Below are 15,775 nucleotides of genomic sequence, written 5' to 3' on the forward strand. Positions count from 1 at the left end.
CAGCATCAGCGGTGTCGCTGGCATCGGTGGAATCACCGGCAAGTGTTCTTTGATCGCCTGTAAGACTGCTTCTTTTATATAGGCTGTGACGTTTTGTGGCATCGATGTAGAAAGCGTCACCGGTGAAGGTATCGATGACTCAGTCTGCTGTGGAAGATTTGACGGAGTAGACCGTTCAGGCATCGAGGCTGAGGTAATTTTAGGCCGTTTCTCTAACTGTTCTCCTCGGACAGATCCCGACAGTGAAGCAGAGGCGTGCCTGTGCCGATGTTTATGCCTAGGCCTAATGTCTGCCGCCGAGCGTATTGACGATGTCGACGGGGAGGATTTATCTCTGGAACCGTCTGGACGGCACTTTTTTAACAATACCTTTTTCGAAACTCCTGTCGGTGAAGACTTCGAAGAAGTGGCCGGAGCAGGAGTCAGTTGTAAACTGAAAAACTGTTGAATCTTTTCCGGACGGAGCTTACGGCCTTTTTGGTGTCATTTCTTGACATTTCTCGCAAGAGGAAATGTCATGTTTTTCGCCGAGACATCTAACGCACTCTTCGTGCGGATCGGTAACCTACATTGTGCGGTTGCAAGTCGGGCATTTTTTGAACCCTGAGGACATTTTGACATAGACGGCCGTCGATGACAGAAAAAATTAATAGTGGGTTTTTGTTTTGTTTAAAACGTTAAAGTCGTTCACCAGCCGGTGAATTTAAAAGAAAATGAGACCCCTTACGGGAGAATGAGAAGTATACGTAAGACGTATCGCTGAGGTAAACTCAGAGGACTCCGGTATCCGTGCTGCTGTCCAGCAGCGTGGAAAAACGAAGACTGAAGTGAGACCCCTGTGGCACAGAATATCATGGCATGCTGGGCATGCTCAGTAGCCCCAGGCTGCCAGTCAAAAGTTTCTAGAAACTTTGACAGAAGTTTTCCCGCACTAGGGCTCCGTTGCTGACGTCACCCATATATGAGGACTAGCATCCTGCTTGTCCTGGGATAAAAAGCAGGTAGCTCTTTCAATTGCCTCTGCTGATGAACCACTGACCAACTGACTACACTACAAGCAAGTAGGATGAAGAACCCTACACTAAGTGTTCTGATGATGTATTCAGGCAGATAGGTAGAAGTAGGGCTCCCCTCAGAAGCAGCACAATAATGGAGAGGCGAGAGAGTGGAATCTCCAACTCCTTAATCAAAGCAGTAAAGAAACTTCTCACCAAACCTGCAGTCTGCTCCAGTGATTGACATGTCCTCCAACTCCATGTCAACAGAGGAACATACGCTTCAGAGGAAAGGATAGGTTCCTGCATTTGGATAGGGAGTGAATGGAACTATGGAAACACCAAATACACTAAGTTCCAAATAAAAGAGACTCTGCTAGCAACCTGGATAAAGTGAGGACTCTTGTTACTGCGGGGGGGGGGCGGCCCAGAGCTAACAGGAGCCACATACAGTTATAGAGTAGCCTGAAGAGCTGGGTCTTGCCCTTGATGGAATGGCATGTTTGGATGCTTTGAAAGTAGGAGCTTTGATGGATCCTTATATCATGGCAAGGAAGTGTCAATGCAAGCTTTGACTGCATTGGGATTGAACTGTATGGGCTTCTGGTGTGCATCATAGGTACATCAATGAAGTGTGGGCCACATGGGCTCAGTGCCCTAGAAGGTGGTACTAAACCTATGGTGACATTAATGTTACACTTTATTAAATTCAAAGAAGAAATTTCCAAGCAACTTAATGCTCAAAACTTCACATCACCCCAAGGAATATCCATCTAAAAATCCCAACCCATTATAATCATACACCATTCATACCACTTACTCACACACATCCTTCATACCTCCCATCATTAAAATTCTTCCATTTTTGCAAATGAATTATTTACACACAAGTGAAAACCCTCTTTACAATACAATGTTAATCTTTCAACAACAATTGGTTCACAAGCAGAGAGAGTTCTATTGCACAAATTTTTCTTCAGTCTTGGAACGAAAACTCCTTTAATTCCTCTTCATCTTCTCAACATGTTTCACCTTCCCACAGGCTTCTTTAGGAGAACTTCGAAGAATTTCCTACTACTTATACACCATCAATATATTTGCGCACAGGTTTCATCTGTATGTCCCAAAAAAACTCACCATACATACAGATATGTTCCCCGACTCTCACTTTTCAACGCCTCTTGAATAAGTTTTCACAAAACACCCACTCTTATACAATGGCGAACACTTCCTTCGTATGTTACCTCTCCAATTTCTCACTATAATACCGCCACCTCCGTAGCATTCAAAAACACGGCCATCAAGTGGTAACATACGAAGGAAGTGTTCACCATTGTATAAGAGTGGGTGTTTTGTGAAACCTTATTCAAGAGGCGTTAAAGTGAGATTCAAATGGAATTCCGTAACTATTTTGGGAAGAAATTTTGGGTGTGTACGGAGTACCACCTCATCATGTAGGAATTTTGTGTAGGGTGAGTATGTGACAAGTGCTTGTAACTAACTAACCCTTCTAGCAGATGGAAGACTCTCTTACTAATAGCCATTACATGTAAGAAATTTAAAAATCGCAGGAATTCATGGGTTCAAAGGGAGAAAGCATGAGCCTTGTTAACACCAAATTAAGGTCCCATTCTGTGACTGGTGGCCGTATTGGTGGTTTAAGGTGAGTTAAACCTCTCATAAATCTACGGCCAAGAGGTTGTATGGATATTGGTGCATCTCCCATCTTATCATGATAAGCCGAGATTGCACTTAAGTGTACTGACACAGATGAGGTCTGGAGACCAGAGTCTGAAAGATGACATAAGTAGTCTAGCAAAGAAGGTGTGGGGCAGGAGAAAGGGTCAGTGTCCTTTTGTGTGCACCACAACATAAATCTTCCATTTCAAAGAATAGTTGTTCTGTGTGGAAGGTTTATGTAAAGCTATAAGCACTTGAGAAACATTAGTGGAAAGATGGAGTGGTTATAAGATCAAGCTTTCAATATCCATTCTGTTAGAGATAGGGATTGAAGGTTGGGATGACACAACCTGTCCTGATCTTGAGTTATGAGAGTAGGAGCTACACCCAGGCAAATTGGCTCTGAGATCGAGAGGTCAAGAAGTATGGGAAACCATATTTGTCGAGACCAATGCAGGGCTATGAGTATCATGGACCCCTTGTCCTGTTGTAGCTTCACTAGAGTTTTGGTGATTAGCGGTATCGGAGGACACACATATAGAAGGCCTGAGTTCCAAGGGCGAGCAAAGGTGTCCTTGGCTGGCTGGTGTTTGTTTGTGCAGAGAGCAGAACCTGTCCACTTTGTGATTCAGGTCTGATGCAAAAAGGTCTATTGTTGGTTGTCCAACACTGAAATATCCTGGTCACTACTAAGGGATCCAGGGACCATTCGTGAGGTTGGAACTGACGACTGAGGCGATCGATCTGCAACTACGTTGTGGATGTCCGCTAGATAAGTGGCCCGGAGAAACATGGAATGTGTCAGGGCCCGGGCCCAGGCCCAAATTTGTGCTGCTTCTTGACAAAGGAGATACGAGCCCATACCTCCCTGTTTGTTCAGGTACCACATGGCTACTGTGTTGTCTGTTTGAATTAGAACAGTCTTGTGGGAAAGGCAGTCCTTGAATGCATGTAGAGCATAACATATAGCTCGAAGTTCCAGGAAATTGATTTGAAATGTTGCTTTGAGTTTTGTCCAAGTACCCTGGGTTTGGAGATTGTCTATGTGAGCTCCCCAACCTAAGGTGGACGCATCTGTCGTTAAAGTTATCTGTGGGACTGGTTGTTGGAAGGGTAGGCCCTTGCGCAAGTTGTCTCTGTTTGCCCACCAAAGGAGAGATGAACGTAGCTGGTGGGTTACTTGAACTGGAGACGACTTGTATCCAAGTCTTGTATCCATTGTGACCTTAATGTCCATTGGGTTATTGTATCCATTGTGACCTTAATGTCCATTGGGTTATTCTCATGGCTGATCTGGCCATAGGAGTGACATGAACTGTGGAGGCCATGTGACCTGGTAAAGTGAGAAACTGATGAGCTGTCGCTTGTTTCTGCAAGTATAGGGAGTTTGCTAATAAAGAGTGTTTCTGCCCAATCCTCAGGTATGAAAGCTCTTGAAAGGATGGTATTCAATTCTGCTCCGATGAATTGAAGAAGGTGAGAAGGGATGAGATACCCCATCGAGTGCAGCAGTGATTGTTCATCTGAGAGAAACAAGAGCTCCTTGTTGAGATTGACTTCTGATGAGCCAGTCGTCCAGATATGGGAAAACAAAAAAAGTGAAAAAATCACCAGGAAACAAAGAAGATTGAGAGAGCTCAGGGAGAATGAGATCTGCCCCCTCTGACGTCACCACGCTCAGCGTTAGAGCGGGTAAACTACGCCGGGCATCGCGACAAAGGGGCTCTCCCCTTTGTGCACACCTTTGTGCTTCTTTTAAAAAATGTTATTTATGTTTCCTTTGTTAATTAACCTTTATTAAAGTTGTTTAGCCTTTTGCTTTGTTAACAATTGTTTCGTTATAGATGTTCAATGTATTAGACTAAGGAATCATATTTCCTACTTATTCTGTTTCATTGTAAACCGGTTTGATTTGCATTTGATGCAAGAATGTTGGTATATAAAAATTAAAAATAAATAAATGTACACTTTCTTTGTGTAATTGTGCTGCTGCTACTACGGCCAGGCATTTCATGAATACTCTGGGTGCTAAGGCAAAGCCGAAGGCTAGTACCCTGTATTGGAAATGCTGTTAACCCACCCACAAACGCAGATATTTGTGATGAGGAGGAAATATTGGAACGTGAGCATAAGCATCTTGTAGAGCCAGATAACAAAGCCTGTCTGAAGAAGGGGGAAGTATGGTGCCTAGTGAAACCATCCTGAACTTTTTTCCTTAGAAATTTGTTGAGATTTCTGAGGTCTAGGATGTGACATAGGCCTCCTGTTTTCTTTGGAATGAGGAAAGAACAGGAGTAGAATCCTCTGCCCTGCTGCAGCCGGGGTACCCGTTCTACGGCTCTGGACTCAGAAGGGTGGATAATTCTGCTTGCAGATGAATAATGTAATTTTAGTTTAGCAAAAAAAGGGCCTTGGAGGAGAGTCTCTTGGAATCAATAGGAAATTGAGTTAGTAACCTCATGATATTATTAAGAGTACCCATTGGTCTGTTGTCAACTGGAACCAATGATTGTAGAAGGAGATTCTACCTCCTACTGGTAAGTTTGGGTTGGGATTGTGGAAGTGGCTTTTGTTCTCTGGCGCCTGCCTCAAAAACCTGCAGCTGGTCCTGTCTGCACTGGCGGTTGAGGGCGAGCAGTTCTAGGCTGCCTGGGCTGAGATCTTTGCTGTGGACGAGAAAATCTACCCCTAGATGCCGGTGGATAATACCTTCTTAGCCTGTAGTATGGTTTTCTGGCATCCTTTCTTGGTGGACGGCCGGACGCTAATGAGGAAGAGTCTTGCGGGACCACAGATAATTGACAGTGTCTCTGTAGGTTCTTTAAGTTGGGCCACTGCGTCCTGTACCTTTGACCCAAACAAGTTGTCGCCCACACAGGGCAAGTCCATCAACTTATCCTGTACCTCAGGCCTGCGGTCAGAGGCTTTTAGCCAGGCCTAGTGGCGTGCACTGATCCCTGAAGCTGCAACCGTTGAAGTTTCAAAGCTGTCGTAAGCCGCACGGACTTCATTCGTTCCAGCTTCTAGTCCCTTATGGATTGTTTGGGCTGCATCTTGGTATTGCTGAGGTAGGGAATCAGTGAGCTCCTGCATTTGCTTCCATAGATTCCTCTGGTATTGTGTCATATACAGCGGGTAAGACGCTATCCTGGAGTTAAGCATAGCTCCTTGGTATACCTTTCTCCCTAGAGAGTCCAGGAATTGATGATCCTTCCCTGGTGGTGCAGAGGAATGAGGTCATACTTTTAGATTTTTTCTGAGCAGACTCAACTACTACGGCTTGGTGGGGGATAGTTGTGACTTTTGGTAACCAGGGACATGTTGTACAAGACATGTCGTATCCATTCTCTTACTGATTGGTGGTGGAACAGAACATGGATGTTCCCAAAGCCGATATTGTAATTCCAGGAGGACTTCATGGATAGGAATGGCCAGGACTTCCTTGGGTGGATCCATGAACTGTAGGACTTCTAATGTGTGCTGCCTTGTATCTTCCTCAGACACTAAATTAAAAGGAATTGTGTCTGCCATATCTTTGATGAAGGTAGTGAAGGACAAGTCTTCTGGTGGAGACTTTTTCCTTCCTTCAGGAGGAGATGACTCAGACGAAGCATCTGTATTTTTCTCCTCCCATGAGTCGTATGGTACCTGTTTGGAAAGAGGTAGGAGGAGACCTCGGTTGAAGTGATGGAACCACTGGTCTGAAGAGTCCTGAAGGTCCTGGTTGAGGTTCATCAAATGGGCCTTGTCCAGGAAGTCCCCTAGTCCTGCAGGCTTAGTAGGGAGAGGTTGTGGTGGGATGGTACTGACAAGGGCGTCTAGTCTATCGATTAGCATTTGAAAAATTGAGATGTCCAGTTTCCCTGGAGCCCCAGGCGTGGGTACTGGCATTGGGAATGTCATCTGGATCGGCATCGGTGCTAGTCCCAGCCTCGGTGCGGGCACCGGCATAGACAATGGTGTCTGCTTCAGCCAGAGTTTCTGCATCTGTGTTGATGGTAGATGTTCCTGGAGCAGCTACACATGGTGGTGGTGGGGGCGTCATCGGCTCTACCACAGGGCCCTGTGGAGGCTCGATGTCCGGCACGTCGAGAGGTGGAGAACGCCTCTGTGTCTCTTGCAGCAGAGGTCACTTGGCTCCCGACTTTCCCAGAGAGAGTAGGGATTCCGGAATCGAAGAATATGCCGATGTTTAGAACGTTGCTCCGTGGCTTTTTCAAGGCCCGATGTTGATTTTGTCGATGCTGTGGATGAGGTCATGACAACTGGTCCCCCAAACCCTCCAGACAATGCTTTTTAAGAATTCTTTTCCATACTGCGGCCAGAGACAAATGGGTGGATGTCGATGTGGAAGGTAGCAGTTGGATGTGGAACAAATGTTCCATCTTTTCTTGCCATGCTTTCTGACCTTTAGCGGTCATGTCCGCACATTTTGGGCATGATGAGACAGCATGGGACTGACCCAAACAAAGAACACACGCAAGGTGTGGATCAGTAATCAACATCATTTGATTACATTTGGGGCATTTTTTAAAACCAATAGCCATGATCACACCGACAGCTGTCGATGGTGTGACTAAAAGTTTTGTAAACTTGATAAGAGTTGGAAGGAATACTCTACACATCAGCCAGTGGTTAAAGAGACCCCACTATGGGAGTGAGAAAAAATGAAAATTTTAATCTGATTTTTAGTCAGAATTTCACACAGGGCTCCTGCTCCGCGATGATGAAAACAGTGCAGAAAAATAAAGACTGAAGGGAGACTCCGTAGCTGAGAATATCATGGCATGCTGGGCATGCTCAGTGGGCTCAGGATACCAGTTAAAAGTTTCTAGAAACTTTGACAAAGTTTTCTGTGATAGGGCTCCATCAATGCCGTCACCCATAGGTGAGGACTAGCATCCTGCTTGTCCTGGGATAACAGGTGTTCTCACAGAACAGCAGGATGTTAGTCCTCACCTATGGGTGACATCACAGGATAGAGCCCAATCACAGAACACTTTGGTCAAAGTTTCTAGAACTTTGACTGGCACCTACTGGGCATGCCCAGGATGGCACTAACCCTACAACCAGCAGGGGTCCCCCTTCAGTCTTGTTTAAAAGTTAAAGTGCCAACAAATAAAAGAAAATGTAACAAACCCAATACCGCGGGGTGGTGGGCAGGTTTCGTGAGGACTAATATCCTGCTGTCCTATGAGAACACCTGTTACAGGTAAGCAACTTCTGCTTTCTCATAGGACAAGTAGGATGGTAGTCCTCACATATGGGTGAGTACAGAGCTGAGGATGTCTGAGAAATGCACCAAATGTACCCAAGATGTGCAAGAGGCAAAAGGACTGGGGTGGAATTTGGTAGAGGGCATCTTGAACCCTAACGGGTAGGGGGTGGGTACATCAAGTTGCAAATAGGTTGCGCAAGACAGACTGGCCGAAGATGGAATCTTGTCTGCCAGCCTTGTCTAAATGATAATAGGCTATAAATGTATGTAGAGAACTCTAGGTAGCAGCCCTACAAATATCAGGAAGCGGCAGCGAGCATAGGTGCGCTACTGAAGTTGCCATGGCCCTGACAGTGTGCGCTTTAGCACGGTCTTGAAGTGGAATGCCTGCTTGCTGATAGCAAAAGAATATGCAGTCCGCTAACCAGGAGGAGAGAGTCTGCTTACCCACAGGTTGACCCAATCTGCTGGAATGGAAAGAAAGTTGGGTGGATTTTCTGTGGGTAGCTGTATGGTCTAGATAGAATGCTAGAGCCCATTTACAGTCAAGAGTATGCAGAGCCTGTTCTCCTGGATTGGAATGGGGACTGGGAAAGAATGTGGGTAGTATAATGGATTGATTAATGTGAAACTCCGATACTACCTTAGGCAAAATCTTAGGGTGAGTGCAGAATACTACCCGCTCGTGCAGAAGTTTAGTGTAAGGCGGGTAGGTAACTAGGACCTGTAACTAACTCTGCGAGCAGATGTGATTGCCAAAAGAAAAATCACTTTCCATGTGATATAGCAAAGACCACATTATTGGAGAGGCTCAAATGGTGGTTTCATGAGCCGACCCAAAACAAGGTTGAGGTCCCAAGAAGGGGCCGGAGGGCGCAGTGGAGGTTTGAGGTGGAGCAAGCCCTTCAGAAAATGTGTTACAAGTGGTTGTACTGAAATAGGTACATCCCCAACACCTTTCTGGAAGGCAGCTACCGCACTGAAGAAGTTTTTAGACCCGATTCTGACAAGTGCCAGAGATAGTCTAGAAATTTCGTGATGGAACAAGTGAAAGGATCAAGGGACAGGGAAGAACACCATAACTTAAACCTGTTCCATTTGTAGTAAGATTTTCTCATGAACGGCTTTCGTGAAGCAATCAAGACATGGGAAACTGGCTCCGAAAGGTTGAGTGGCTGAAGAATTAACCTTTCAACATCCAAGCAATCAGGGACAAGGCCTGAAGATTGGGGTGGCGTAGGCATCTATTGTTCTGAGTGATCAGAAGCAGGTCCTTCCCCAGGGGAATGTGCTTGCGAATGGAGAGGTCCTGAAGAAATCAGAAACCACACTTGGCATGGCCAGCAAGGGGCTATCAGGATCATGCTTCCCTTGTCCTGACATAAAACTTCACGAGAGTCTTTGAGAGAAGTGGAAGGATTGCATATAGGAGATCGGTGGCCCATGAGAGGGAGAACGCATCTCTTGGTAGTGAGTGTTGGCTGCGAGTGAGAGAGCAAAAGTTCTCTATTGCAGTTCTGAGGTGACGCAAAGAGGTCTATGTGAGGGTAACCCCAACGTTGGAATATTGAGTCCGCTATGGGGTTGAGGGACCACTCGTGCGGCTGAAAGGTGTGACTCAGCTTGTCTGCCAACACATTGTCCACTCCAGGCAAGTAGTGGCCTTGAGGTACATCGAGTGGGAAAGGGCCTCCGCCCATATCTGCGCAGCTTCCTGACATAGGAGGTAGGAGCCCGTTCCTCCTTGTTTGTTGATGTACCACATGGCCACCTGGTTGTCCATCTGAATCAGAATGACCTGAGGGCATATCTGATTGCTCGTAGCTCCAGGAAATGTGGTGTTTGGCTTCCTCTGGAGACCAGGTCCCTTGAGTTTGTAGATTGGCAACATGTGCTCCCCAGCTGAGGTTGGAGGCATCGGTTATAAGGGTTATTTGAGGATCTGGAGCCTGGAAAGGAAGGCCTTTGAGGAGAGTAGATTGACTTTTCCACCAAGCCAGAGACAGGCAAAGTGGGTTGGTGATGTGGACAACAGCTGACAGTGGTTGAGATGATTGAATCCACTGTGACCTGAGCCCACCGCATGACTGATGGCAAGGCAAGCCATTGGAGTGATGTGTACCGAGGATGCCATGTGTCCCAGCAAAACTAGGAAGTGATGTGCAGTTGAGTATTGTTGAGACTGCAGTTGATGGGCAAGAGAAGTGAGAGTGAGAGCTTGTTAAGAGGAAGAAATGCTTTTGCTTTGAAGGTGTCCAAGTCTGCTCCTATGAACGACAGGGTTTGGGATGGGACTAAGCTGGATTTTGGGTAATTGATGAGAAACCCTAGGAAGATCAGGGTGTGCAAAGTGAGACGTAGGGACATCCGAGCAGCTTGCTGGGTGGGAGCCCTGATCAATCAATCAATCATCGAGGTAGGGTTGACGTGGACACCTTGAGTCCTGAGGAATGCTGCTACTACTACGAGGCACTTGGTGAAGACTTGTGGTGCAGATGCCAGGCCGAATGGTAGCACTCTGTATTGATAGTGCTTTGGGCCTACCAGGAATCACAGAAATTTGCGATGAGACTGTTATTGCGATGTGTGTGTAAGCATCCTAGAGGTCTAGAGAGCAGAGCCAGCCTTCCCTTTGCAGAAGGGGAAGGAGGGAACCCAAGGTTACCATCTTGAACTTTTCTCTTTGAAGGTACTTGTTTAAGGCACGAAGGTCCAGTATCAGGCGAATGCCACCTAACATTTTTGGGATTAGAAAGTACCAAGAATAGAATCCTAAGCCCTGTTGGGAGTAGGGCACTGGTTCGATTGCTCTGGATCGCAGGAGGAGGGAGACTTCCTGATCCAGGAGTGGTGAGTGATCAGAAGTTCCCCGTGTCAGCCGAGGTGGGGTGTCCAGCGAAATGGAGAGAAAGTTGAGGTGATAGCCTTAAGTAACTATGGTAAGGACCCACTGGTCTGAGGTGATTTGTGTGCCAGATATTGCTGAAGTGGTACATGTAATAGTGGAGGCTGAATGCTGCGCTCTAGGAAAGGGTCAAAAACCAGATGCTGGACCTGGCTGAGGGGGTGTCTGTGTTTTTTGCCTACGAGGTTGCCTGGACTGGCCTTTCTGGTAAGGCTTAGTAGAGCGACCTTTGGACAGTGGAGGATATGATTTCCTTTGGCAGTAGAAAGACTTTTTGGAATCCTTTCTGAATGTTTGCTTAGCAGGATATTCAGAAGGCAACAAGGAGAGTTGATGAAGAGTCTCATGGTGATCTTTGAGCTGTGCCACTGCTTGCTGTATCTGTTCACTAAAAAGATTGTCACCAGTGCAAGGCAAGTCAGATAATCTGTCCTGGACCTCACGTCATAGGTCCAAAGACTTTAGCCCAGCCCACCTCCTCGCAGAAATAGCTGCTGCTGATACCCTGGAAGCAGTGTAAAAAATGTCATATGCTGTTCTGATTTCATGTTTGCCCACTTCTAATTCTTTTTGAGCCAGGGCATATAATTGCTCTTGAAACTGCTGAGGTAGGGACTCAAAGTCCTGCATTTACTTAAAAGACCCTGTTGTACTGGGTCATATAGAGTTGGTAAGAAGCAATGCGGGATATAAGCATCGACCCGTGAAAGACACACCGACCTATGGTATCCAGGAACCTTTGCTCTTTCCCTGGAGGGAAAAAGTGAGGCTTGGAGCGTCGGGCCTTCTTTTGGGCTGACTGAACCCACCAATGAATGGTGATCTAATTGAGTTTTTTTGAAAACCTGGAGTTGACTGGACTAGGTATGTGGTGTCTGCTTTTCGGTTGACTGGTGCCACCGAAACAGGGTGCTCCCAATTCCTCTTTAGAAGATCCAAGAGGACATCATGGATAGGGATAGAAGTGATTTCTTTAGGAGCATCCAAAAATTGCAGAAGTTCCATCATCTGCTGTCTATTATCCTGTTCTGTCTGAAGTTGGAATGGAACCAATTCAGACATTTCCTTCACAAAATTAATGAAGGACAAATCCTCTGGAGGAGAACGCTTCCTGCTTTTGGCAGGAGAGGGTGGTGATGGTAAGTCATCGGTCCATGGATCATAGGTTTCATCACCAACACCCCTAGGATCCTCAGAGGGACGGAATGTTGGTATTCCTGAAGGTTCTGGTTTAGGCACTGAGGGAGTCACCGGAGGCATCAATGGCAGCACTGATGGTAGCAAAGATGCTATTAGTGACATCGATGGCTGAGGCAACGCTAGGACTCCCGATGGAGGAAGGAATAATGGTGTTTCTCCTTCAGTTGATGAGAGGAATTGGGGGATGAGGGCACTGGGCCCATCTGTGCCCCCGGATCCAGAGGAAAAGCGGCAAGCAGCGCTTCCATCCTCGTCAGTAGCAGTGCCAGCGCTACAGGAACTGGATCCATAGCCGGTTCATGAATTGGCACCGGAGGAATTTTGAAGCCTTGCATCGCTCTGCAGATGGCCTCTTGAATCATCTGATCCAATTACTCTCAGAAACGTGGAGCATGCAGCCCTAGAACCAGAAGAGGTGGAGGGACAACCGTTGGAGGTGGAATCTCGGCTCCTATCACCTATCCAGGTGAGAGTTGCCTCGGTGACCCGGACACAGAAAGGAACAGTGCCTTTTCTAGACTGGCTTTCTTCGGCGGTGGCTTAGACTATGGCAACGTCAAGGGCTGGCCTGCGTCCATGGTCTGAGACCTACGGTGTCAATGGCGATGTTTTTCTCAATCTCCTCGGTCCTTTTCCTAAGGAGAAACAGGGGGTGGGGGGGGGTGTCTGCCACGGTGCACGATAATGGCGCAACGTAGACTGTCAGCTCGAACGATGTCGAGGCTAGTGACCAAAAGAGAAGTTCCATCTTCTCCATTCTAGCCTTGTGACTTTTTGGTGTCATTAGGGCACATTTGGTGCAAGTAAGAACATCATGCTTGCTCCCTAAGTACATTATACAGACCTTGTGAGGGTCTGTAATGGACATTGTGTGAGTGCAGTCGGGGCATTGACTGAACCCCGACGCTATGGCCTCAAAATATTTATCCGCAGTATGGTTGACGGCCAGTAGGCTGCGAGGGCCGAACCCAACAGGAATTGACCGGAACCAGGTAAAAAAAAATAAATTAAAAAAAAAACTTACTGGACCACCCCGGAAGTGAAAATTCAATAGGGGGACCCCTGTGGGGTATTAAATTATGAAGTAATTCCATGAGGAAAATTCCTGTCAGGAATCTCTGTAGAGCTCCTTAACCCGTGTGGCTACTGCTGCGTGGAAAAAAGGCTGAAGGGGGATCCCTACTGGTTGCAGGGTTAGTGCCATCCTGGGCATGCCCAGTGGGTGCCAGTCAAAGTTCTAGAAACTGACAAAAGTGTTCCATGATTGGGCTCCATCCTGTGATGTCACCCATATGTGAGGACTACCATCCTGCTTGTCCTGTGAGAATTTAAGTTATCCCTTTCCTAAATCGGTTTTTAACTATCAAATGTGTATTTGCACTGACCTTAGGTTTTTTTTTTTGTGAAGGCTAATGTTCTGACTATAGTAATAAATTACCTGTTTCTTAAATTAATATTCCTCCAACGTTTACTGGTTTAAACAGCACAGACCAGCAGAAACAGAAGGTGGCAGTAAGGACTTATATAAAAATATTCAGAAAATGTATACCAACTAACGATTACATGATTGTGTACAATGAGGTGTCTAGTATTAGAGAACAGCTTTCATATAACACCCATTAGTATAATGTCAAACATCAATGCCCACTTTTGATGTAAATCCTTTACACTGTTATAGAGAAATGAAGACAATTCTTACAATCAGAACACTCTAACCTAACAATTAACCCAGAGACAATGGAGCATCTTACACATCTGTACATGTTTTATTAGGGTTAATGATATGCAAGAAAACCCTTCTTGCTGCAAATTAATGCAAACAAAAGTTATCCTACTGACTTCAGTCTGAAAGTAGTGCCATCTTTCAGATATTCCAGTAAAATGGCACATTTGCACTTTACAACTCCAGAATTAGTTAACAAAGGCATGTACAGAGTAAAGAAAAGCACATTTCTACTGAAACTGTGCAACTTAAAATGCTAATTTTAGAGTAAGGTGTTCTCAACACCACTCCCCAGACAGCTGCAAACAGGTCTGGTTTTCAGGGTGCAACTAGCTTTTGTCCATAGATATGCAAATATTTGATAAATCATTGATAGCATGAAAACTAGACCTAGCTGTAGATCTAGCTGATAATCCCTGTTTTAGAGTTGAATAAAACAGGCTGGATTTGATAAAATGCTTAAAGCTCAGGAAGGTTCTATTTTGAACCTCAGATTCTGACTAGATTGGTACATCTGTTCTTACCACTTGCTTGAGTAAACCAAAATGTTTAGCTCTTATCTTACCAAATTGATTTATTTTTGCTTCCAAATACTATTCAAAAAGGCTATGCAAAATATTTTTAGGAAAGCAGAGTAAAAGAATGGAACAGGGATGTTACCATACAGAGTCCTTACCTATAACATATACATACTGTTACCTATACTTTGAGGATTAGACCATTTTTCCACTGCAGGGACTTCTAGCTTTATCTCAACATACAGTTTTGTAGCTATGTACTTTAATCCCAGGATTCCAACTATTTTCTCTTTGGCACTCATCAAATCTGTCAAATTCACAATGTGTTTTTCCCATTTTCACAAATGCTATAAAAGCTAACTACTTTGATACCTTGCATATACCATTGTCCCTTAGCTAGGATTGGGGAAGGGAGAATGGCATACTGGTCTGGCTCTTTGGATGTTGATACTCCAGACTTCTTCTTGTAAACCCATCTACAGGTATGACCTCACCCACAGCACCGAGCAAATTTTGCTTGAAGTTTTCACTTTGTAAAGCTAATTCATACATGTACTTTAATAGCAGAGTTTACATATTATGAAACCAAATTGGTCTTGTAACTATTAACAGAAGAGACTAGCCTCAAGTGGAAGACATGGAAATGAGAAAGTGCTTCCTGGATTCACATTAACTGTAAAATAGTTAAGAAATAGCACACACTTAAAATAATGGCTTTAATTGTCATTTAAAGTATAGAATGGGAAAATGTGTTTCAATTAAATATACAAACCAGTGATGCTGGCAGAATTGAGGGTGTTTCTTATACTGAGCTATACAACAAGTGTGTACATGACAACATTAAAAAGAAAAGCAATCCCTTTCAGTTTTTAAAGTAAAAAAAATAAATTGTTCACAGTGGTTTGTATAAACAGAATGCAAATCATAGCAATATGAAACTTCTAGTCTTTCAGCAGCACACTAGTGCCCTCTTTAGGTCCTAAAGGAAAAAGAAATACATTTGGATTGTACAGCAGCCTCGAAGGATGGAGGATAAGTCCCCTCTGGTGTGTACAGTTGTAACACTGACATCAGGTAAACAAAATCAAAGGAACTACAGAATCTTTTAAAAGTGCTCCTTTCAAGGAGAGGACAGAGCAGGCAATAGAGAATCAGTCTCAATTTGCTGTCATAAACAGCAAATGCCATTCATTAAATCAAACTATAAAACCACAAACACAATCTATTTTGAGCAAGCTGACCAGTACACATTACACAAAGTTTGCTTTTTTTTTCTTTTAAAAATGAAGATTATATACTATAATACAAGTCCAACCAGGCAACATCAAATTGTCTATTTCTTTGCTTGCTTTGTAATCACACCCCTTGGTGGCGTTACAGGTCTGCTGGCATTAGGCTTCTTTTTCTCTGCAGGTTTCAAAATCTACAATAATAAAACATTTTTTTTTTTTTTAACAGAATGCTGCACATTTAGAATTTAAGCACTTTCACCGATTAAGTCAGGAAAGACTGGCAGATGTAGTAAAGATCTGCATA

The 15,775-nt window shown here is 44.8% G+C and overlaps 1 protein-coding gene across 1 annotated transcript in view; it reads right to left on the bottom strand.

Annotated features, from left to right (window-relative positions):
- Positions 1-13,741: 13,741 nt before the first annotated feature.
- PPP1CC (protein phosphatase 1 catalytic subunit gamma) overlaps positions 13,742-15,775 on the bottom strand; it is a 76,875-nt gene continuing 74,841 nt past the window's right edge. The window contains exon 7 of the mRNA XM_029571053.1: positions 13,742-15,662. Within this exon, the coding sequence (XP_029426913.1) occupies positions 15,573-15,662 (90 nt within the window). The 3' untranslated portion in view covers positions 13,742-15,572. The remainder of the gene's footprint in view (positions 15,663-15,775) is intronic.

The sequence above is a fragment of the Rhinatrema bivittatum genome, chromosome 11 (genome assembly GCF_901001135.1).
Source record: "Rhinatrema bivittatum chromosome 11, aRhiBiv1.1, whole genome shotgun sequence".
NCBI classification, from domain to species: domain Eukaryota; kingdom Metazoa; phylum Chordata; class Amphibia; order Gymnophiona; family Rhinatrematidae; genus Rhinatrema; species Rhinatrema bivittatum.